General features: G+C 36.7%; 1 protein-coding gene across 2 annotated transcripts in view; it reads left to right on the plus strand.

Annotated features, from left to right (window-relative positions):
• Positions 1–26,360, plus strand: part of LOC150102588 (uncharacterized) — a 229,600-nt gene that overhangs the window by 168,703 nt on the left and 34,537 nt on the right. For both annotated transcript variants that reach the window (XR_016548914.1, XM_090398830.1), the window contains exon 5: positions 3,106–4,245. Coding sequence is in view for 1 of the 2 variants with exons in the window: in XM_090398830.1 (XP_090254956.1) it covers positions 3,106–4,245 (1,140 nt within the window). In the remaining variant the exon portion in view is untranslated. The remainder of the gene's footprint in view (positions 1–3,105; positions 4,246–26,360) is intronic.

Raw genomic sequence — 26,360 nt, forward strand, 5'->3', positions numbered from 1 at the left:
GAATCTTCCAAAAAAAAAAAAAAAAAAAGGAGCAGAAAAAATAAATAAAAGGTGGCACAAAGGCATATTTTTTTTACTTATTTATTTTTTAAATCCTGGTTTTTCTGATAGTGGTATATCAATATTCAAATTGTTTTTCCCTCCCCCCCCTCCTCCTTTAGTTTTACAAATCATGCATTGCAAGCTAATCTTCTGTAGGGATAAAGACAGTTTTCTCAACTCAGCTGCTACTAAAACTCAGCTTTTTCTTCTTTGTAAGAAGAGCCTCACTTCATCTCCCCTTTCATAATATTCAAATTTCCACAAAAGATCAGATGTTTCTTCTTGGGCTGATACTCATCTCCAGCCTTTCCTGGCACAAATACATCACATCTGTTTTTTCATCTTCCAAAAACACGCTCAAGACATTACTTCTTGCCTGCAACAAGTCCAAAATCTGTCCAGCCTTTGAATACTGTTTTCACATCCCTGAAACATCTCTAAAAATTCTTGATACTATTCAAAAAAGTAAATAGCTTTTCAGTCTCTCTCTCATGTACACACACCACACAAAATATACTCTAACCACTCTTTCTTAGATGATCTGTTCCTTCATTATGTCTTTTCTGTAAGTACTTCCATGGCTGCTCTTCTGCTGAACTGAAACTGCCATTCCTTCACTTTCTTTGAAGCTTATAAATATGTGAGCTGCTGATAAAACTCCAGATCCATTTTTAGTTCAACAAATTCATCAAACTGACTTCTTCTTTTCTTTCCATCCATCTTCATCTGCCATTTGCAACTTATAAAGACTTTTTAAATGAAGTTAGCTGATCTCATACAGAGGTGGAAGGATTTTTTCCTCCTGCAGAATTAACAGACATATGTTGGTCTTATAGGCTGTTGCTTCTGCCATAATTCCAGATAACCCAACTGTCCTCGGAATTAGTGTTCCTTAAATAATGTTTCCCAAGTATGATAGCTGTTTCTGAAACCCCTAATCTGTAGTTGTATATGACACTGATGTACTATTGGTTTTGCAGTCTCTTATGTGTAGATTAATGAAATAAAATAAAAACAATTTGGAATGGTGCTCTGAAACACTTTATAAAAATGTGGGTGCCCAGAAAAATAAAATATCTCTCTGAAGTGATGTGCATTCTAAGCATTTCTGCAATACTTTGTACTTCTTTTAGGCACTTCCAGTTGTAACTAAGATCAAAAATTCAGAGCATGTGTAAACGGGCCCACTGGTAAATATATTTAAAAAATGGAGCATAGATTGTAATTTTGAAGGTAATAAGTCTTTGACCACTCTCTCTTCTCCTTTGACATATTGGGCTTATTTGTGGTAATTCCATATGCAGGATTGCTTTCATCATACTTTGTGGGTGAGTGTGAACTGTGCTACACATAGTATGTCCAGTTTCACAAGGTTTGTATTAATGTATCATATAGTAAACTTATAACCATTTATTAAGCCTTTTAACACGTTCATTGTCAATCACGCGATATTGCGCAATGCGGGTTCTCACCTGTCGGCCGATCACGCATTATCGCGTGGACGTCACTATCAAGTTTCTAAGTGGAATAGTATAGTGGCCACAACAAAATGACGCGTAATATTTATATTGGCCACTAGGGAAGGGATTGGCTTTCGTGGAGTGGGGATGGCCGCCAGCCATTGTCTATTGTTTATGTTAGCCAGTGCGCATAGTGACGCCGTTCGGACAAGGCGACGATTTTGTTTAGTTATTCGTTGATTTAGCGTGCTTGAAGTTTGGTTTTTATTTATTTTGAGTATTGTTTTTGTTTTTTTTTTTAGTAAGTTCCCTATAGATGTTGATTTTTGATAATTATTTTTTTCTATTTGTATGTTATTTTTAAAAATTCTATGTGATTATAAAAGACTGATAATTAAAGTTATAATTATTATATTTAAGTGTTTTTTATTTGTAAAATATATAACTTATTTGACCGAATTACATATCACGCGATATCGCGTAATAGATATTTAGAGTACATAAATCCTATGTACATAATAATAAAAGCATATAAATAATATATTTAACTTATTTTGAGCACAATAAAAACTAAATAAAAAAATAAAAAAAATTTGGCCACCACACAATTCCAATTTTCAGCTTGGCAATGAACATGTTAAATGATAAATTCCAGTGTCGATATAGACATTTCCCTTTTAAGTTGAGGATTACTTGGTTTGAAATATTAATATTTTAAATGCATGTATTGTTCATATCCATAAAATATACTGAGTTACATGACCTTTCTTGAACCCCTTTAGTTCTGATTGGAAGGGAAGGGTTGATATTTGGATAATAGGTAAAACTGCAAATAACATTCTTAAAATAAACAAAACAACAAAAAAAAAAGTATAATTTTTACAAATTAAAAAGTCAATTGTTAAATACACATGCCGGCCACTGAATTAGAAACTTTTATTTTACATATAGGCATGTAACTGCCAATACTGATCCTCTTCAATTCCCTGGCATCGTTTGGTGAGATATGGGTCGGGAACAGCCTTTATTAAATGCTTCGGTCAATTGCTGCATACAGGAAATTCTGTTTGTCCATACAAGCCTTCTCAGACGACAGCAATCTTGTTCCGGATACTGTCTTAGAACCAGAGTTATGCCTCTTAGACAAGTTGTGGGTTATTTTTCCACTGATTAAACATCTAAGATATCTCACCTTTTGAAGAAGCCAGTCTGTTTTCAAACTTGTGGCTCCAGTCAGATGGGCACCCACAATAAACCCTTTATCGAACTCTGAAAGATCTTTTGTTTTATCCATTGTTATCAACACTATTGATGATTGCTAACCAGCAGCATTCTTAAGTAGTTGCCTAGAACACATGACTCAAGTATTTTGCATAAGTGATATTTATGTACATCTGCATAAAGGTTTCTAATTCAGTAACTGGTGTATATATATATATATAACTGCTTTTTGTATCTTTAAGTTGGAATCTGGAAAGTTCAGATATAAGGAGGTCAAATGTCATGTAACCCATGTGCAGCTGGTTGTCTGAAAAGTACTTTTTTTATAGTGTTTGTTCTTGCTTTTTTATAATTTTTTTTAGTGATTTATTTATTTATTTAGATACAGAATGAACATATAGCCCAGGCATTGTCTGTTAGTCCAGGACTTTATGAAGTGAAATCTTCTCAGCTAAAAGATGGTCCCTTGTTTCATTACAAGTGGCTAACCACCAATCCACTTGAAGTTCATAAAAATAAAAATTTAAGGCGAACAGTTGAAGTTGTATGTTCAAATGACCTAGTGAACTCTGTGCATTCCAAAAGGAGACGCATAGGGAATTCAAATGAAAACTGTGAAGTTAGTGGTATGGAGGATACCTTAAATCTTTCTGATCAAATTTTAAATGAAGCAGTACATGATGTAGATAGCTTGGATTTGTCTAATCTTCAAACAGAACTAGATGATACTGGGTTAGAAGTTCGACAAGAGGCACAGTTACTCAATAATAGTTTGACAAATTCTGAAGTTCGTCATGAATTAAATACTTCTCGAGTGTTATTTGAACTTCCAAACTGTAGTTCAAGTTCCAATGATAGTACTGTGCCTGTTGATAAAAGTCATAATTCTACAAACGTATTTAGTGCTGCTTCCATGCAAGTCTTAGACAAAACAGAAACATGTGACATTTTCAGGACACATAACAATAGTGCCATTCCAAGCATTCAGGTGCGAAAAGTGCATATATTTCAATCTGCTCATTCTGAATCAGTCAAAGATATTTCTCTAGAAAATGATGAAATGCCTAGTACAAAAGGTGATTCAGATTTATCTCGGTTAAATGGTAAAACTGCACAAGTTCAAAGTGAGGAAAATTGTATAACTAGTATTGTTGCTACAACGTGTGATCAAGTGAGTGATAATGCTGTGTCAGATTCTCCTTCTTTGACTTCAGTCAATGTGTATTCATCAATGAATAATTTAGTTACTGGACATGTTTTGGATGAAACACCAGTTGATGAGACAAAGATTGTGATAAGTGTTCCAGATATCAAGAATGAACAACATAATGCCCTGGGTTCATTAAGTGAATCACCAGTAGTAACCCAAGTAAATACCAGTGATGTATTTGCTCATCATACTCAGGAGAATAATACTGAGCATAGTATTGCTGATAGAGAAAATGAAAATAAAGAACCTACTGATGTAGAAGACTGTAATCAGTTTATAACTGATGAAAACAGATTAACAAGCTTAGAGGAGGTAAGCTGAAATGAATTTTCTGTACTTAAATGACATTTCTGTACTCATTTAATATTTAATTAAGTAATAATAGCTTTGTTTTTCCTGTTGTTGATAGAAGTTAAACAACTTTAGGATACTCTTTTCAAATCTAAGCTTTTCTTCTGATGGTTATATAGTACTGCCACTACTACTACTGTCCTTATGTGTCTCAGGACACAAAGTTAAGATTCATTTTCTCCAGTTGCCTCTGTCTTGTACAACTAATTCTGCTTCTTTAGCTCTTTTTTTTTGGGGGGGGGGGTCATTCTTGCCAAGTTAGTTTAGGCCTTCCTCTTTTCCTTTTTCTTTCCATGATACATTTCAAAGGTACCATTAAAATCTCTTCCTTATCCATTCTCAGTGCATTTCCATCTGGCATCATTGCTATTGAAGTTTTGGTTTTATTATAATGTTTGGATGATTTTCAAATATTATTCAAGTTTTTGATAGCAGTATATTTGATTTTGTCAGTTTTTGTGTTATATCTTTCATTTTAGAAATTATGGACTTTACAACCGTGTTATAAATAACTCTTTTAATTTCCTAGCGTTTCGACCTTCATATTAAGGTCATCATCTGAAGTATATACAAATATACAAGGACAAGCTGAGTTACATTTCACACAGTAAGCTAAAGAAACAATGATTTGATCACTGGTTATTCTACTGGCTTGACCTCTAGTGAAAGAAAAAAAAAATACAGATAAAATTACAAATTAATTATTTAGAAACTACATCAAAGCTAAATTCTATTTACAATAACATGAGAGAAACTTTCTTTCTTATAGATAGTTTTCTTACAGTAACAATGATGTCCTATTTTTAACATTACAATTGTTAGATTAGATTTAGGATTCTGGATTATCTACAGTCCTGTTTATAGCTAACTCTTAGGGAGACAGGTTCTGTGGGTAGAATATGTGCCTTCCATATGCTGGGATTTTTAGACCATCATTATTGTTCAGATTGGGGTGGTTGATAAGAATCTCATAGGCTTCCTTAAATTTGCGTTCATGCCATCTGTATCGGGCATGACTGGTGCTTTTCCAGTCAATTCTATGTAAAGTGTTCAGGGCATGATCAGAAAGGCCAGCTTCACCATAGTTATTATGTTTAATGTGTTGTTTATGTTCCTTTTGTCTGATAGGAATTGTGCGTCCTGTTTCCCCTATATATGGTAGATTACAGGTGCAATAAATACAGTAAAGTCCTGGGTGGGCCAGTGGAGGGCCCACCCTGGAGTATACCATATTTATTGCACCTGTATACTTTCTGTATTGTTCTGTATACTTTCTCATTTTCCTAATAAATTATGTCCTTCCAGTTTGAAACATAGTTCTAACTTGGTTATATAGTGGAGTGGGTGGATGGATCGGAATTAAACTATTAGTATTTTTTTTAATTTTTTTTTTTAAAAACTGGTTTTTAATTTTTTTGGGGGTATTTTTTATTTACGGTGTATTGTATTATTAAATAATAATGTATCCCTAGACAGGATATAATTGGCCTTAAAAGAAATTAAGTGTTAAAGGATTTAAATCCTTTTAAATTGTATTTAAGGTTATTTTTAACATGGTTTCTGCATTGTCTGCATGATGTGTGATAAAGAAAAATACCTATGTGTTCACTGGCAGTGCTGTTTAGTTTAGTCAGCAAAGTGTAAAAAGAGAGTGTGATATCTGATTTTTCAACTGGCAGTTGAGGAAAGAAAAATATCCAACGCATTGATGATTTACCACTGTAACTCACAAACTAAGTGCAAGGATAACATTAGAGAATTTAAGCAGTATTTACTGGTTAATAACACTGTGAATGTCTTGCATAATTTAATATCATAAATTAATTCCCAGAGATAAATTATATCATAAACCTGCAGTCACCTGGATGAATAATCTTATCTTAAGGAAATATGTTCTTTAAAAAAAATGTAGAAAGAGTATCATATAATAAAACACACGAATAACAGATGTAAGTAAAAACTAGATTAGCTAAAATTTTAGTGATTATAATGCAAAATTTGAATTATACCTAGCTAAGGATGTTAAAATGAATCCAGAAAGTTTCACAGACATGTTAAAAAAAAGGATAAGAAAAATAGACATGAATTAACATAACCAGAAACTCAGGAAACACTTTTAATGCCCCAGCATGATTAAAGAAGAATTTAAGTATTTTGCAAGGGAACACTTGCTGGAAAAAGAAATGTTACTTTGACAGGCAAGATTTATCTGTTGACATAATGCAAAAGAAAATTGTTCTTAACTTAACATCAATTGGCAATTAATAAGGCTGAAGATAGGATTACCCTTGGTGGTAAGCATAATCTACATCACGGTTAGCCAGTTCACTTTCAGTTAATCTCGGAGATTAGGGATAGTACTATATTAGAAGGAAATTTGCAAGGTTGTTATATGTGTTAAATAGTCTATATGTGGTGTGACCAATGACTTATTATAGAGGCACCACCACCTCCTTATCCCTACTCATTCCAACTCATAAGAGTAATAGTAGTAATTCATTGCATATAGCAGAGAACTATAGACTGGTTAATCTTCTGTTATAGACAAAGAAATGGAATAATAATAATAATTATTATTATTATTATTATGGTAACCTCTATGGAGTCAACAGACTCATCGTGAAAGGCCCACTCAAACAACGTGTTTATCATAATGAGCTTTGAAGTTATTTACACTACCTGCATTCACAATGCACTCTGGCAATGCATTCCACGTAAAAAATCTACTCCTCGCACCCTTCTTCACCACATCTTTATACAACTTCCAGGGATGGCTTCTTGTTCTTCCCATCTTAACATCCACTCTTTTTGTAATTCTTTCTGTATTAATCTGATAGAATCCTTTAACTGACTTGAAGTCCTCTGTGATATCTCCTCTTTTCTCCTCCTATCCACCAACTTCTGTAATCCACATTCTCTCAAACGCTCTTCATAACCAACACTCCAGAGTCCTGATATCACTTTGGTTATTTGTCTTTGGACCCCTTTCTAGTGTTTCCACATCGCAATGAAAACTAGGTGACCAAATATGAGCACAATAGTTCATATGTGGTGTGACCAATGACTTATTATAGAGGCACCACCACCACCACCTCCTTATCCCTACAAACATAGCAGCAATACAATGTGTAGTCTTTGCAACCCTTATGATGTGTCCTCTCAGAACTTTAGTCCACTGTCTACCATCACTCTGAGGTTCCTATTTTCATCCACTTCCTGAAGTATAGTACATGGCCTTATATTTCTGTATCCTAAAATGTAATACTTTGTATTTATTAATTTTAAAACTGTAACCCCACTCATTTGTCCAAACTAGAAGTCTATTCAAATCTTATGTAGAGAATTAACATCAGCACTACTCCTGATAATTCTACCTAACTTTGCATCATCAGCAAATTAAACAGTAGGGGCCCAAGAACCGAACCTTGAAGCACGCCACTGTTCACCTTCCTTAACTGAGACACCTCTCCATCATATCATACACAACTTGCTGGTATCATTCAGAGAGCCATTCTCCAATCCATCTGACTAATATACTATCTATTCCTACCCCCCTGCAGCTTATACACCAACTTATCATGTGGTAATCTATCAAATGCTTTTGCAAAGTCCAAGAATATCACTGTATATGATTCTCCCTTATCCAACACATTCTTCACCTTATCATAAAACATAAACAGATTGCTTTACAAATCCATGCTGGCTATCATAGAGAATCTTGTATCCTTCAATCCAATCCTGTATTCTGTTTCTAACCTATTTTTTCACCACTTTGATCACAGCTGCAGATATACAGACCAGTCTAATTCGAAACTTCTGTTGTCAAACCATGCTTGTGGAGAGGTATTATTTTGCCTTCTTTACACTCCATAGGAACCTTCCCCTTTGCAAGTCATTAAATAATCATGTCAAGGGCATGGTTAACTCTTTTACATATTCTTCAAAAATATGTAGTGATATTTCATCCATTCCCACAGCCTTACTAGTTATTAGGATCTAACCCAAGCAACAGTTGGTATACCTATGATTCTTTCACCTTTAATTCTCCTAATCCTTGCCTCCATTCTACGTGTTGCACAGATGCTAATCATATACATTGATGATGAAGTGTTCATTAAATTATTCCACTATATCATTTGCTATGGTTACTCTGCTACCATAACTATCCACCAGTATTGACCTGCCATAATTATTTTTCCTCTTGCTTGCCACATGCAGAAAAATTCCCTTGGATTAGCTTTGACCATACTGACCAGTCTCCTCTCATATTCTACTTTTTTCGTTTTTGAACCATACTTGTCACTTTTCTGGCCTGCACTTTATATTCTTCATGCATCTGTTCACTACAAACTGTCTTGTATTTCCTCCATAACTTCTTTTATAACACTGCTTGCTTGATTTCACTTTTCATCCATCTGCCTACTCTATTTATTCACTTAACTCTTGGTGTGCAGTTATGCTGCATTGCTTGTGTTAGATACTGCCTTATCATTTCCCATGCACTGTCAACAGCTTTTCTGCACTATTCATCAGCCATGTATTGATGCTAATTGGCTATGGAGCTTCTCATAATCACACCATCTTATAGTTCCACATATAGATCTTCATGATAACTTTTTCCTGTTTGACTAGCTTCCAAACCAATACCTCATGATCACTTTCACCAACAGGTGGCAGTGTTCATATCTCATTCACAACCACATCCTGTGAAGATATCACCAGATCTAACACTGATAAACCTTATGTTGCTTCCATCACATGCTGCTTTAGATAGTTATCCCACAGAAACTCAACACGTTCACTCTCCTCATTACTATACACTAACTCTTCTTTCCAATCCACATTCCTATAATTAAAATCTCCCAGTAGGATCATCTTCCTTTTACTCGTCCAACTAATTTGTCTAACCATTTCACAATCAATACTCTCCACATTTCCTGGCCTATAAAAGCATTCCATTGATCTCTACTTTACACTAAAGAGCTTCAAAATCACCACACATACTGCTATTTTTCACTGTCTCTTGAAGGACACAATTCCTCTGTTATGATTAACAATTACTCCTCATCTTCCCCTCCTTTAGGAAAATTCTATATCCTACCATTTCAAGTCTTTACAGTATATCATCCTCAGTCAACCAAGTTTCACTTATGCCAATTATCTTTTGGTATACTGATTCAATCAATGCTACAAACTCAGTCTCTTTATTTCTGATACTCTACATTAGTATATAAGCATAATAATTCTCCATTCTTTGAGGCCATCCCATCAACACAATCACTCTTTACTCTCTCTTTCTCTCTGCTATTGTGCACTTCTCTCTTCGTTCTGACCATCCCCTTTTCCCTGATCCTGACTCTGATTTTCATTCATATTCTTATCATTCCCCACCATTTTGCACTGCATTGCTTTGCCCTGCTATGAGCACTTCCTCACCTTTGTACCCATCCTCTTCCTGACCTTCCACAACCTGCCTCTCAGCCTCTCTCTCTCTCTCTCTGACTCTTAGTGGTACTAATTTCATAAGAACCCTGTCTACTCTTACTAAACAACAATCACTCCAAATGACCAACACCAAACCATTCAAATGCATTCCATCAGTTTTGAACCATTCTAATTTCCCTTTGAATTCATTCCATACATTCTCAAATTGAATGCTCTCTGCCTAACACAATTCAGCCATCTTGTCATTCAGTATCATTGCTCTCCTTCTCAATTTGCTATTGTCATATCTAGGTAACAAACTAACCACTTTTCCAATGACACTATTATCCTTCACTTCCTAGAACAACTTCTTCAAATCCCTTTCCACATTCTTTGTCTTATCCAAGTAATTTTATCCACCACTACCACTCATTCAGATGCCCGTTTCTTCCTTCTATGCAAAGCATCTGACAGTTTTATTGTGCTATCTGTAAAATATGTCTTATGCGCCTGATTTTTTTCCACAACTTTAATGATTGAGTCACCATATATAAAGCAATCCTATCATCTTTAGATACTTTTGTCTTCTTATTAATCCCCTTGTCATGTACATTAGTTATTCTCTTCTTTAAACATTCAATTTCCTCCTTCATACATTTCATCTGATTCTTCATTTTCATTAACTCTTGCCTAAACTCTTCCACATTACTTCTGTTATTACCATCACAAGTACTTCCATCCATTTTCTGATTATTCCAGGTAACACTGTTCTCATTTTTGGAATGTCCTAACCTTTCATTGCCCTTTTCTCATACTATAAAATATTAGAGGCCTCTGCAGCTCAATCAGTATAGATGAAGCCCTTTGGTCAGAAAGACCTGGGTTCGATTCCTGCCCAAGACCTGAGGAACCTTTATCTGGGTTTTTTGACTAAAGGTGAGTTAGCGGGTCTCATAGAGAGGTAGGGTTTTTTTTTCACCAAGAAACTCTGGTTTTTCATCTTCCAGAAAAGGTAAACCGGTCTTGTGAACACACATGGATCTACAGCAGTGGTTCTTAACCGGTGTTCCGCAAACTGGTTACAAGTGTTCCGCCAGTGAAAGATGTCACATCACATCTTTCAAAAACATTACTGACAATATTAAAACCTGTACTAGGCCAAGTTGTAAATATGGTAAATCAAATCAAGTCAAGACCTTTAAAAGCATGCCTTTTTAAAAAACTTTGCATATCTATGGAAGCCAAGTACAAATCTTTGCTTTTGCACACTGAAATAAGAATCCAGGGGTAAAGTGCTGTTCCGAATTTTAGAACTTAAGAATGAATTATTGGCCTTTTTTCAAAATCAAGGTACAGATGCTTTTGTAAAATGTCTTCAAAATGATATTTGATGTTGTTAAATAGCATGTTTAGCCAATATTTTTAATTACTTAAAGAGTGTTAATACAAGTATCCAAGAGAAAAATGGAAATATTTTGACATCCACTGACAAATTATTAGCTTTTCAGAAAAAAGTATCTCTTTGGAAAAACAACATATCAGAAAAAATAAGTAGATGTGTTTCCTTCACTCCATAATAAAAATGTCGAGGGAATTATTTCTGTTATAACAGAACATTTAACAATATTGAAAGAAAAGATTTCAACTTACTTTCCTTCCTTAAATACACACAATTATGACTGGATACGAAATCTATTTAGCACAGTTAATACATTGAGTTTAAAATTTTCGTTACAAGAAGAACAATTACTTTATCTTGCCAACGGATCGTACTCTAAAAATGATTCTCTGACATAACTCTCGAGCAATTTTGGATTTTTGTCCAAGCCGAATTCCCAGCTCTCTCTCTCCACAAGGGCACTGAAAATTTTGTTACAGTTTTCAACATCATATTTGTGTGAGCTTGGTTTCTCAATATTAACCCACATAAAAACTAAAAAGCGTGAATGACTTACTAATATAGACAAAGATATGAGGGTAGCTATATCACATATTAGACCTATATTGCTGAAATCTGCAAAAGCCGACAAGCTCAAGTATCACATTAAAATAGGTTCCATTTTTATAAAAGGCAAGTCCATGCATATTTTTATTGTTAGTTTTATGACCCTAATGCTTTTGGTGTTCCCCAAATTTTTCTTATAATCAAAAGTGTTCCGTGACTTCGAAAAGGTTAAGAACCACTGATGTACAGTGATAAAATACATACTTAACCCCTCATTAGGAGGATCAACCTGTCCTAAGGGATGAGAGAGGAAAGGGGGGGGTGAAATAACCCAATATGAAATAAATAATTAATACATTCCTTTTTATCATTGAATCTAATACTCTATAAATCTTTAATGTTTTTGGACGCATACATAAAATAATTGTTGCATCTTATCCATTTCAAAAAGTTCAGGGAAAAACTCGATCTCTGAGTTAAGACCTTCTACACTGCTGGTGTATGCTTCTTTGCTGCCACTGCTGCCATTTTTGTAATGTTAACTAGCATTTCCAACGTTAATCAAAATAACAGCCGAAACAAATACTTGTAGAACCACAATACAATGATAATATCCAGTCTGGCTACCACACAAAAGCACTATTATACAAATCTACACATTATAATTAAGGGGGGAGACACTTTTTTCATAACATTGTTCAAATACACCGCTACTTCTCATTATAACACTACCAACACATCATATTAGGAATCATATTCTGGATATTTTTAATAGGGAGCATTTGTTAAGCATGATAAAGTATGGTTTCATTAAGAGAGGATTAGCTACAACAAATAGGCTTAATTTTTATGAAGTCATGAAGAAAATAATAGCTCTGAAGTGATTTATCTGAATTTTAGCAAAGTGTCTGAGAATGTTTTGCATAAATCCCTGATTCAAATGTGTTATAAATGGATATTGATCACCACTTGACAAGATTGGCAGGAAATTTGTTGAGAGATAAACAATTAGATTTCAAGGGAAGTCGTTAGGAGTGTGGCATCTAGCTCAGGGCTCAAGTTTTAGGAGGCTTATTGTTTAATACAGGGATTCTCAACCTTTTCCAGTGGCATACCACTATATTTAATTCAGGATATTAGATGTACCAGTAAGCAAATTTATTCTGGAAAAGCGTGATTTGTTGGTCCCAGGGGCAAAATAAGCATTTCTCTACAATACTAGTGATTTATTTACTTATTTATTATTTTATTCAGACATTTATTGGAGAAACAGATACTCTCTGAATCTATTCAATGGATTGTTCTGTAAAATATGCAATTTTTAAAAATTAAAATAATAATGAATGAATACATAAACAAATTTTGACAAACACATTCCTGATAATGGTACTCCAGTTCTCAAATAAACTTTCAATCAGTACAAGCTATAAATGTAACATATTTTTAATTACAGAACTCACATTCTTGTTTCAGTGTGAAGGTTTGCTTGTTTTAACTAAACACAGCTTCTTATTGTCTGGTTTTAATTGACTTAATTTGAGTCTTAAATCGGGTTCAACATTCAACTTATTCCTCTACTTGTTTTCGATATAAATGAGAGAAGAAAATCCATATTCACAAAGATAAATAGTTGCAAACACCAACAGAAATTTTACAGCTTTTCTGAGATCATTGGATATTCATTTCTTCTTGCCAACCAGAAGTCTGTTAAATCCATCCTCTTGATCATTTACCTGAGACTTCCGTCTCAGGAGAGCTCAATCAGTTCATCTTTCTCGGAAGGAGTTAACATTTCCGATAAGATGTCATCAATGTAAAACAGCTCTCTAATCCAAAATTCTGAAGCCAGGTTTTCAGGGAAGAATTCCTTGAAATCTGTGATTAGACTCTCAAGATGCTTCTTTATATTCACTGCCAGTACACTATGAAGAAGAATTTCATTCTCAGTAAAGAAAGCATCCAACAATGGAAAGGAAACACCGTGTTTCCAGTATCGATTTCTTTAATTATAAAGCCAAGTTTTTTCCCTAAGAGCTTCAGTTTTATCCTGTACCAAGAATAAGTAAGTGCACTCACCCTGCAAGCTTGTGTTCAGCTGGTTGAGGTAGCAAAATAAATCTGCCAGGTAAGCCACAGTTCATCAGTGAAATAATTCAAGTCTGAGTCTGAGGATTTGTCAGAGAGAAAAATCTGCACTTCTGAATGAAGTTCAAACAGGCCGCTCAATATATTTCCCCTCGACAGCCACCTAACTTCGGTGTGAAGTAAAAGAGAATCATGTTCAGTACCCATTTCATTGCACAAAATGGAAAATAGTCGTGAATTCATAGCTCTGGACTTAATGAAGTTAACAATTCTCACACTTTCATTCGAAACTGTCTTCAGAGCAATAGGCATATTTCTTGCGGCTAAAGCCTCGCGATGAATGCTACAATGTACAGATTTTGCTTGTGGAGCTACTTCTTTAATTTTTGCAACAATGCCACTGTGTTTCCCAACCATTGCACATGCTCCATCAGAACAAACACCAACACATTTATTCCATTCTATATCATTCATTTTCATAAATTGGTCTAATTTTGAAAATAATTCATTTGAGATTGTTCGAGTAGGCAGTGGTTCACAAAACAAGAAACTCTTCCTTCACTGTTTTCCCATCTATAAATCTTATATACGTAAGAAGATGGGCCATGCTAGTAATGTCAGTAGTTTCATCCAATTGTATGTAAAAATATTTACTAGCCTGAACTTTTTCTATTAACTGCTCCTTAACATTTGAAGACAAATCTGAAATTCTTCATGATATGGTGTCATTGGATAATGGAATCATTTCAAGTTGTTTTGCTGCCTTTTCCCCCAAAATTATTCTAACCATATCTGTAGCTGCTGGTAATATTAATGACTCTGATCGTGTGAGGTTTTACTGCCTTACCTATTCATAAGATGCCTCCAGTGTTAAATCCTGGTTTGTGTTTTAAATTGGCATGCTTGGTTTCAAAATGACATTTAAGAAGGGAAGGCTTCATCGAATGTTTTGATAGCATTTCATAACAAATCACACACTGGGGACAGGTGCGGTTTCTTCTCCAATATATGTGGAACCATATGATAAATACCTAAGATTATATTTACATTGTGCTGTACGGGACTTTTTGTCGCATTCTTTGTACAATGATGTCCCCCGTCAGTTGGTTAGGATTCGAAGTAGTGGCTTCTGGCAGAGAAGAATTGTTCCCCCCCCCCCTTACACTCATTTCTCCCTTCGATCTTTTTGAGGACCTGCTCATTAACCACTTATTCATGCTCCAATTTCTATCCTCTGGCACAAACTACATATAATTATAACAATTTCACAAATAAAATCTCACATTCAAAGACAATAATCTAACACCACTACTTTCTTAATTGTAACTGCGGCTAACAGCTAAACAAATGACAACAGAAACAGTTTCCCATTGTTGTCCGATCGAATATATTCAAGTTACTTTCTGTCATTGTCATTTGATCATCATCATCATCAAATTCCTGCCGTGTACCCTCAAGGGGTGTACAGGATATGACAGTACTACATGAAAAAATTACATCATTACTAACTACCTATCTACAATTTTCCTCCAAATCAGTCTGTTACTTGTCAAGACTAAAACATTATCAGATCTTATATTTCTATCTTCTAAGGCACTTTGTACCGTATCAATCCACCTATATCTTGGTCTTCCTCTGGGTCGTTTTCCTGCCAACCTGGCAGAGAACACTTGTTTTGCTAATCTCTCTTTGCCCATTCTATTTAAGTGACCATACCACCTGAGATTAGCTCTGCTAACGCATTCCTGGATGCTGACAATGTCAAGTTCTTTCCTAATATCCTCATTTTTAATAATATGATATTGCCATAGAGCCTGTGTAGCTCAGTGGATGTGGCGTTTGCACACCATCGCGCTTGGCCGCACGAAGGAAGTCTTGGTTTCGAGTCTAGTCGGCGACTAGAGGAAATTTTTCTAAGCCTTTTTTCGACCGGTTCCCGAGTTACTCGATCTCTGGCACGGGCAAGCAGGTTTTTCCTCCCGGAAACTCGGGTTTTTCGTCCTGTAAACTCAAGAAAATCGACCGTAGAACTCACATTATTTTCAGACATTAAATATATTGTGTTAGGGTTAGGCACCACGAGATGGCGGCACATTTGAGCCGTCTCTCTTCACTGCGTACCGCTTAATTAGTGATAGCCTTGGGCCATCTGTCTCTGATTCTGTACCAGTGGAGATTGAACTGCCCACTCAGTCTCCAAAAGTTAGATAGGGCTAAATGGCCTCGCCTACTCCCGTATATACGGGAATAAAAAGGCGTTAGCTGATTTTTTTTTTTTTTGATATTGCCATTGATGCCATCTGTTCACTCCTCTAATCTTTCTCAGGACTCTCATATCTGCGGTCTCTAGTCTTTGGTCAAGTGTTTTACTTCTGACCCAGCTCTCAGATCCATAAGTTAAAACTGGTTTGAACACTGTCTTGTATACAGCTAATTTAGTGTTCCGACTAATTTCTTTCTTATTCCATATGAATTTATTCAATTGACTTCCCACCATACCAGTTTTGCTGATTCTGTTGTCTATTTCTATATTTAATTTACCATCTTCAGTAAAAATCGTGCCTAAGTAGCTGAAATGTTTTACTTGTTCCACAGGTTCTCCATTCACAACACAGTTGACATTTTCAATGATTCTGCCTATTTTCATTGTCTTTGTCTTTTTATTGCTGACCTTCATACCATATCTATTACAACAGCTATTCAATTTAGTCAGAGAATCTTGCAGACTTGTAGGGGATTTATTTAGAAGCATAACATCATCCGCCTAAAGCAAAGAGCTGACATTAACATCTCCAATTTTGATATCAGGTTTAATACCACTTTCCTTCATAATGTGATCCATATAGATAATGAATAACAGAGGGGATAATGTACATCCTTGTCTCACACCAGATTTAACATTAAACCATCTTCCTGTACTTCCTTCAATTCTAACTGCTGACTTACAACTCAAATAAAGACTAAGTATTGCTTGATATAATGCCCCATTGACACCATATAACTGCAGCGTATTGAATAGCTTCTCTCTTGGCACCTTGTCATATGCCTTTTCCAAATCGACAAAACTTAAATACAGATCTTTGTTATATTCCCATGCTTTCTCGACTATTTGTCGTAAAGTGAAGATCTGATCCTGACAGCCTCTATTTGGCCTGAATCCAGCTTGTTCTTCACCAAGCTTTTCTTCCACAATTCTTCTTGACCGTTTCTCAAGTATACTTGCATAGATCTTGCCAGGAACACTAAGTAGGGAAATACCTCTGTAATTTTCACATTCAGTTTTATTTCCCTTTTTATATATGAGAGCTCTACTCCAATCATCGGGAATTCGTCCCTCTGTCCAGGCTTTCTGAACTATGCAGTGCAGCCACTGTAAGACTTTTATACCACCATACTTCAGCATTTCTGGTCGAATATCATCTACTCCTGCTGCCTTTCCACATTTCAAGCCTTTGATGGCTTTTTCTACTTAAAGTATGGATATGTACTCCTGACTGCATGCCTGGTCAGTGTTTTTTATCACTGTGCTGTCATCACTGCTTGTTTCATTTAGCAGTTTTTCAAAGTAATTACTCCATACTTCAAGGATATCTTTTTCTCCTGTTTTCATGTCACCTTTATCATCTCTAACTCCTTTTACAGCACTCTTTCCTCCATTCCTAAGTTTCTTCAACAACCTCCAGAATATTTTGCTACCTTCTTGATATTTATTTTCTATATTTTTGCCAAAGTCTTCCCATGACTTTTGTTTAGCTAGTTTTACACACTGTTTAACTTTCTTACATTTGTCTCTGTATTCTGTAAGAGTAAAAGCTGACTTATTTGCCAGGAACTTTTGATATGCTTTCTTCTTTTCCTTCACTGCCTCTTTAACTTCCTGTGTCCACCAGGGAGTTCTGATTTTTTTATCCTAGCACACAACCTCATCACATGCCTCTCTGGCAGAATCAATCAATGTTTTCTTCAGAGTTTGCCACTGAATCTCCAAGGTTTGATTCCTGTTCTCAAACTCTTTCATTTTCTTTTCAATAATCTTTCTGTATTTTAGTCTACAGTTCACATCTGAGAGTCTTACATGTTATTCTTTTCAATATGAAATTCAATTTTATCTTGCTCAAGACTAAATAGTGATCACTTCCAATTTCAAATCCTCTGTACACTCTGGTGTCCTGCACCAGGGAGTAAATGTCACTATCAACAATAACATAGTCAATGAGACTTTTCTTATTCCTAGCCTCTTCTCTCCATGTGAATTTGTGCACATTTTTATGTTGGAACATGGTGTTAGTAATAACCAGTCCATGTCCTGAGCAGAAATACAACAGATATTTGCCATTATTATTAGCTTTGCTCTTTTCTCCAAATTTTCCCAAAATATTTTTGTATGTCTCACAATCATTTCCTACTCTGCTATTTAGATCCCCAACAAGGACCAACTTTTCCTTTTTCATTGTGTCAGTTGCTTTTTCTAAAGCCTCAAAAAATTCCTCCACTTCTACCTTAGTAGAACCTTCTGTGGGACCATAGGCACAAATAAGTCTCATTGTCCAGTTCCCCATTCTCATATTTGCCCACATTACTCTACTTGAGACTGACTGCCATTCAAGAAGATTAGCCTCGTATTTTGTGTTGAATACTATGGCTACTCCTTCTTTTCCTTGATTGTCATTTCCTGAATATAACATTTTGTATTTATTGCTCAGAAAGATCTCACCAGTTTTGGTCTTTTTTGTTGTTTCAGTCACCCCTATTATGTCGATCTGGTACTTATCTAATTCCTCAGCTAGCTCCATTTCTTTGCCATTCAGGCTTCTTACATTGATAGTACTGATCTTTAACTCTGGTGATGTTGAGTTGGGGTTTGTTTTCAGATTTGTTCCAGTGGCTGACTTCGCTGTTCGCCCTGGTTCCCTGGCGAAAACAACAGGGGCCTTGCTTAACCGGCCGACGCCCCAGCCGGCATGAAATTTTGTCATGTTGTACCATCTTGATTAATACTTATTAAATTCAAATTGAACTTCCATATTATTTTTGTATATTATTATACAAAAGTTTTTAATGATAATGTAAAATCTAATTGTTTTCATTTAGTTGCATGAAATATTTTAAGTAGAACTGTTAAAAATTTGTGCATATATTTTTAATTCTCAACTCATATTGTGAGTAAAAAAATATGTTAATTTACCCTTTTATTTTATACTCTGTTTTCATAACACCCGGCAGTGGCTCAAGTACTCCACCAGTGGTATGTGTACCATAGGTTGAGAATCCCTGGTTTAACACATTAAGAAATGATTTAGATTCTGTAAAATTTCTGTCTCTACTATGATGCAAAGCTCTCTGAGTATATTTTTAATGGCACTTGTGAATAGTAATGATTATTAGACATACATATTAAGAAGGATAAAGAATAATAATGTTTGTTATTGCAAATATTTTAGCCAGAAATTAGCAGGTCATAATCAGTGCAGCAGCTTAATCACAAGGTGAAGGTAGAATAAAGAATGTTAATCCTATTTACAGAGCTGAGCTATGTGCCAGAGTGGCATCATATGATCATTTACAAAATAAAATGAGATTGCAATAAGCTAAAACTAAAAATAATTTAGAAAAGAAAAAAAATAGATCAATCAAATGACTGTATCAGCATTATATGGGGGGGACAAAGGGAAGCACACAATTTCTTGTTATTTATGAGGGTGGGACTCCCAAATCTTGGCAATGGATAGACAGTCATTCCGATTTAAGTTTGGGCAGTGTAGAACTGCTGAAGCAGTTCTACACTGCCCAAAAGTTTTAAGTGGTTACTTAAAACTCTCTTTAAGTAACCACTCAAATCTAAACTGGTACTAACATTAAAGGTGAGTATTGAACCAGAGGATATTGTGATCAAAGTCCACTCCATGCTGAGCAAGGCCAGACTTTTCAGGTTGATTGTTGATTATAAGATTCATGTTCTTGTAGTCGTTTTTCAATTGAACATCCTGTTTGTCCAAAGTAAGCAAAGGTACTTACACTGAACCTGGTTAAACACCAGGGAGGGAGAGAAAAGGCTTTATAGGGAAGAATGTAGGGGCTAAACTGTATCTTTTCAGGATCTTTGTAATTGCCTCCGAGATAAGTATGATGTATGGGATAGGGACTCATCATACAGGTTCAGGGGTCTTAGAATTAAGTTTGTAGGTGTCCAGGATGCATTTAAACATCCTTGAGGTGAAACCATTCTGTAGTGTGATGCTTAGTTCTTGTTGGAAATCTTCAGAATTGGAGTAGATAACATGTGCTCTATTTAGTAAAAATTTGAAGATGCCAATTTTTGAGATGGATGATGGGCTGAATCTTTATGTAGTGGCCTGTGAAGGTAGGTTTATGGTGAAAAGATGTATTTCAAATAGGGTATGGAATATTTCTAAATAACTTAGGGAATTGAAACAACGTAGATCCGAATATAAATTAAATAATATTTTAATAGATATTTCGGCAATGTCACATTGCCATTTTCTAAAGGAACTTACAAAAAGGCAGGTGCACACAAGGCACTAACAATACAGTAACTAAGAATGAAGATTTGAAGCTATCGTTCTCCTAGAAGTCCTGATGGTGCCCTCTGGAGGGCTAAGTAGGCATTCTTGGCCGTTGGGCTGAAGGTCTGCTGATGTATGCCTCCCAAATTTGGGGCAGTCGCATACAACCAAATTTGTTGAGGTTTGGAGAGTTTCTTAGGGCAGAGGCTGATTCCATAAATAATCTTTCGAATTTATATTTGCTCCGGTGTATTATTGTTGCTTTTTTCCACCGTATTCTGTGGCGAGTATCCAGAGCATGGTCTGCAAGACCAGAATGGCTATACTTGTAAAACCGGATGTAGTCCTTGTGTTCAGAAATTCTGATATTCGCTGTCCTGCCTGTTTGGCCAAAGTACGACAGTTTACAACTGCAAGGGACCTGGTATACACCAGGTAGGTCTAGGGGAAGTGGTTGGTCTTTGGTAGAGCGGATAAGGGATGCCAATTTTCTGTAAGGCCTGTAACAGGAGGTGAGGTCATGTTTTTTTAGAATTTTGGTAATTTTTTTCTGAGGTGCCTCGGATGTAGGGAATGGTGATTGATTTAGAGTAATCTTTTTTGTGGAGGGGGGGGAGGAGGGGGGCTGTGGTTTGTAGGTTTTAATATTTTTTGGGGGGGGTAGCCATTGGCTGAGAAAGTGTTGAGGATGTGATTTAGTTCAGTGTTAAGGGCTATGTCGTTAGAACAGACTAGTTTAGCCCTGTTGTGTAGTGTTTTTACCACTCCATATTGTTGTGAGGGGGGGGGGGATTGTTGGTGGATGTATCTGCCTGTATGGGTGGGTTTTCTGTAAACTGAGAAAACCAAAGTTCCATCAGGCTGGCGGGTGACTAGTGTGTCTAGGAAAGGGAGGCAGTTGTTTTCCTCTTTTTCCAGGGTGAACTTGATTCTGGCGTGTTGGTTGTTTAAGTGTGTAAGGAAGGAGAGGAGTGTTTCAGAGCCATGTGGCCAAATAGCGAACACATCATCAACGTAGCGAAGCCATATGGTTGGTTTTGTGGGGCAGAGGCTAAGGCTTTTTCCTCAAAGGTCTCCATAAAGAAATTGGCCAAGGGTGGTGAGAGTGGTGAGCCCATGGCTGTCCAATCTATTTGTTTGTAGAATTTTCCTTTCCAAACGAAATAGCCTGAGTTCATTGTGAACTGAAATAGGGCTGAGATATCGGGGGAAAATTTAGCTTGGATAAGCTCTAAAGTTTCCTTGAGTGGGACATTTGTGAATAAGGAAGAGACGTCGAAGCTGACCATTATGTCAGTATGTTGGAGTGTAAGGTTTTCTATGCTGGCTTTGAAGTGGGCTGAGTTTTTTATGTGTATTGGTGTGTTGCCAGTATAGTGTGTGAGCTCTTTGGCCAAATGTTTAGCTAATTTGTATGTGGGGGAATCAATGCCATCCACTATGGGACGTAATGGCACATTTTCTTTGTATTTTTGGGAGTCCGTAAATTCGGGGGGGTATAGAGTTAAACAGTTTTAATCTGTTGGTAACTTCTACAGGCCAAGAAGTGACTTCCTTAAGGAGCCTGTGAAGTTTTCTAATTTGTGAGTTGGTGGGATTGTAATTGATAGGGAGGTAAGTAGCCCGATCTAATAGAAGAGCATTCAGCTTACCTTTGTAGTCCTTTTGGTCAAGTACTACAGTTGCATTTCCTTTATCTGCTTTGGTGATAACTAATTCTTTATTATTTCTCAATTCCTGTAGGGCTTTAAATTCCTTGTTGGATATATTGGTTTTGGGTGGTTTTGCTATGGAAAGGACACAAGCTACATCCAGTCTTACACTGTTCGCGATTTGATGTGGAAGGTGGCGGATTCCTCTTTCAATCTGGATCATAATCTCCTCACTCGGTATTTTTTTGGGAGCAATGGCGAAGTTGTGGCCACGTGAAAGCACGTTGAGAGCTTCAGGCTTCAGTGTGACTGAAGAAAGGTTGATTACGGTGTTGGTAGCAAGTTTTGGATTGACGGTAGAATTCTTTTTTAATTTATCTAATTTCTTCATCTGTCGGCCTCGTATCTTTTCAAACTCTTTGTCTGCAGCGGTACACGAGATGTCATGTAAAATTGACCACAGTTCTTGATTCAAAGTGCCTGAAAGTTCATATTCGAGGGTACGAATAGCTTCGTTAATTTCGGCTAAGCCTAACCGCGTGGCGGTGATTTGTTCGCGAAGTAACGTGTAGCTAGCGCGGTTGTATATATGGAGCGCTTTTTGCGACACAAAACGGTGCTTCAATTTTACACAGTTCGGGATTACCTTGTTATCCCGGCAGCTTTCAGGAAAGTCAGACGATTTAATTGTCTAGACAGCTTCAACTTCATTTTACCATATTGGCGAGTCTTCCGTGTGATCGTATCTCCGTGGATGATGTTGATTCTCGTAGACAGGCTTATACATTGGTTATGCATTTCTAAATAACTTAGGGAATTGAAACAACGTAGATCCGAATATAAATTAAGACAATTAAATCTAGTTTAAACAATTAAATCGTCTGACTTTCCTGAAACGCTGCCGGGATAACAAGGTAATCCCGAACTGTGTAAAATTGAAGCACCGTTTTGTGTCGCAAAAAGCGCTCCATATATACAACCGCGCTAGCTACGCGTTACTTCGCAAACAAATCACCGCCACGCGGTTAGGCTTAGCCGAAATTAACGAAGCTATTCGTACCCTCGAAGATGAACTTTCAGGCACTTTGAATCAAGAACTGTGGTCAATTTTACATGACATCTCGTGTACCGCTGCAGACAAAGAGTTTGAAAAGATACGAGGCCGACAGATGAAGAAATTCGATAAATTAAAAAAGAATTCTACCGTCAATCCAAAACTTGCTACCAACACCGTAATCAACCTTTCTTCAGTCATACTGAAGCCTGAAGCTCTCAACATGCTTTCACGTGGCCACAACTTCGCCATTGCTCCCAAAAAAAATACCGGGTGAGGAGACTATGATCCAGATTGAAAGAGGAATCCGCCACCTTCAATATCAAATCGCCAACAGTGTAAGACTGGATGTAGCTTGTGTCCTTTCCATAGCAAAACCACTCAAAACCAATATATCCAACAAGGAATTTAAAGCCCTACAGGAATTGAGAAATAATAAAGAATTAGTTATCACCAAAGCAGATAAAGGAAATGCAACTGTAGTACTTGACCAAAAGGACTACAAAGGTAAGCTGAATGCTCTTCTATGAGATCGGGCTACTTACCTCCCTATCAATTACAATCCCACCAACTCACAAATTAGAAAACTTCATAGGCTCCTTAAGGAAGTCACTTCTTGGCCTGTAGAAGTTACAACCAGATTAAAACCGTTTAACTCTATACCATCCGAATTTACGGACTCCCAAAAATACATAAAGAAAATGTGCCATTACGTCCCATAGTGAATGGCATTGATTCCCCCACATACAAATTAGCTAAACATTTGGCCAAAGAGCTCACACACTATACTGGCAACATACCATCACACATAAAAAACTCAGCCCACTTCAAAGCCAGCATAGAAAACCTTACACTCCAACATACTGACATAATGGTCAGCTTCGACGTCTCTTCCTTATTCACAAATGTCCCACTCAAGGAAACTTTAGAGCTTATCCAAGCTAAATTTTCCCCCGATATCTCAGCCCTATTTCAGTTCACAATGAACTCAGGCTATTTCGTTTGGAAGGGAAAATTCTACAAACAAATAGAGGGGACAGCCATGGGCTCACCACTCTCACCACCCTTGGCCAATTTCTTTATGGAGACCTTTGAGGAAAAAGCCTTAGCCTCTGCCCCACAAAAACCAACCATATGGCTTCGCTACGTTGATGATGTGTTCGCTATTTGGCCACATGGCTCTGAAACACTCCTCTCCTTCCTTACACACTTAAACAACCAACACGCCAGAATCAAGTTCACCCTGGAAAAAGAGGAAAACAACTGCCTCCCTTTCCTAGACACACTAGTCACCTGCCAGCCTGATGGAACTTTGGTTTTCTCAGTTTACAGAAAACCCACCCATACAGGCAGATACATCCACCAACAATCTCCCCCCCCCCCCCCTCACAACAATATGGAGTGGTAAAAACACTACACAACAGGGCTAAACTAGTCTGTTCTAACGACATAGCCCTTAACACTGAACTAAATCACATCCTCAACACTTTCTCAGCGAATGGCTACCCCCCCCCCCCCCAAATATTAAAACCTACAAACCACAGCCCCCCTCCTCCCCCCCTCCACAAAAAAGATTACTCTAAATCAATCACCATTCCCTACATCCGAGGCACCTCAGAAAAAAATTACCAAAATTCTAAAAAAACATGACCTCACCTCCTGTTACAGGCCTTACAGAAAATTGGCATCCCTTATCCGCTCTACCAAAGACCAACCACTTCCCCTAGACCTACCTGGTGTATACCAGGTCCCTTGCAGTTGTAAACTGTCGTACTTTGGCCAAACAGGCAGGACAGCGAATATCAGAATTTCTGAACACAAGGACTACATCCGGTTTTACAAGTATAGCCATTCTGGTCTTGCAGACCATGCTCTGGATACTCGCCACAGAATACGGTGGAAAAAAGCAACAATAATACACCGGAGCAAATATAAATTCGAAAGATTATTTATGGAATCAGCCTCTGCCCTAAGAAACTCTCCAAACCTCAACAAATTTGGTTGTATGCGACTGCCCCAAATTTGGGTCTGCTGATGTATTTGCATACATCAGCAGACCTTCAGCCCAACGGCCAAGAACGCCTACTTAGCCCTCCAGAGGGCACCATCAGGACTTCTAGGAGAACGATAGCTTCAAATCTTCATTCTTAGTTACTGTATTGTTAGTGCCTTGTATGCACCTGCCTTTTTGTAAGTTCCTTTAGAAAATGGCAATGTGACATTGCCGAAATATCGGAAATATCTATTAAAATATTATTTAATTTATATTCGGATCTACGTTGTTTCAATTCCCTAAGTTATTTAGAAATGCATAACCAACGTATAAGCCTGTCTACGAGAATCAAGGGTATGGGAAAGTGGATGTTCAGGAAGGCTAATTTTCTATTCTTTTCTTTTTTCCATGGTGAAGTATACGCATGTGTATAGGCTCTTAGACTTTGGTTATAAATGTCATTAGAGATGCTCTGGCCATATGGCAAACACATCATCCGCATAGCATACCCAAAAAGGAAGGTTAAGATTGTATTGAGAATAGTCTTGAAGATGCTCTGAGTAGAAATTGGCAGGTGCAGGTGAAAAAGGCTTTGCGTAGATGGATTAGTAGTAGTTTGCTGCACTCTTCTGAACCAGGCTCCACTAGAGAGTATAATAATCATAATAATATGCACCTTTTATTTCCAAAGGGAGGAGCCAGGCTGTTTCTGTCCTAACTAATGCTTATAGGATTGAGGGCAAGTCATTCTCCACCTTTAGCCATCACTGATAGCTGGCCTTAGACTATCAGTGATTCAGAGACATTTGGGAAGAAGAGTGCAGTAGTCAGCTGCAGCCATCTCATGGTCCTTAATGCTTATATTATTGTCTGAAATAGTATAAGTTCTAGGGCTGATTTTATTGATATATAGGATTATGCAAAAGATTGACTAACTCAGGAGCTGGCTGAAAATGGGCCTAGAAAAAGTTCCTTTAGTTGCAACCAGATTGCAAGCTAAAACCCATAAAGAGTTGTAAAGCTAGAAGCAGTTGCAACCAAAATAGAATTTAGAGAAGTCTTTCTTCTGGTGACCTTGTTTTCTTTTTCTTCAGAGCTACATAGGCATCTCTGAAGAAAAAGAAGCGTATGAATTTGTTTTTCACTGTTAGGACAGAAATACAATAGAATGGTCTACAGCAACAAGTTTTAAGCAGTAAATTTATGTTACTTTAGGAAAGAAGTAGATGGCTGGTATGGCTAGAAGATAGGTTAATTAAAATTTATCATCATCATGCACTTCAGGTATTTAGAGACCTATTATGGCTTGTTCCAGTTTCAGAAGTCATTGGCAAGTCTCTTAAATGGATAATCCATCCTTCTCTTTTCTTGATATATAATGAAGAACTTGTTTGGGTAG

The sequence above is a fragment of the Typopeltis vanoorti genome, chromosome 10, assembly GCF_054136105.1.
Source record: "Typopeltis vanoorti isolate ZY-2024b chromosome 10, IOZ_Tvanoo_1.0, whole genome shotgun sequence".
Lineage (NCBI taxonomy): Eukaryota > Metazoa > Arthropoda > Arachnida > Uropygi > Thelyphonidae > Typopeltis > Typopeltis vanoorti.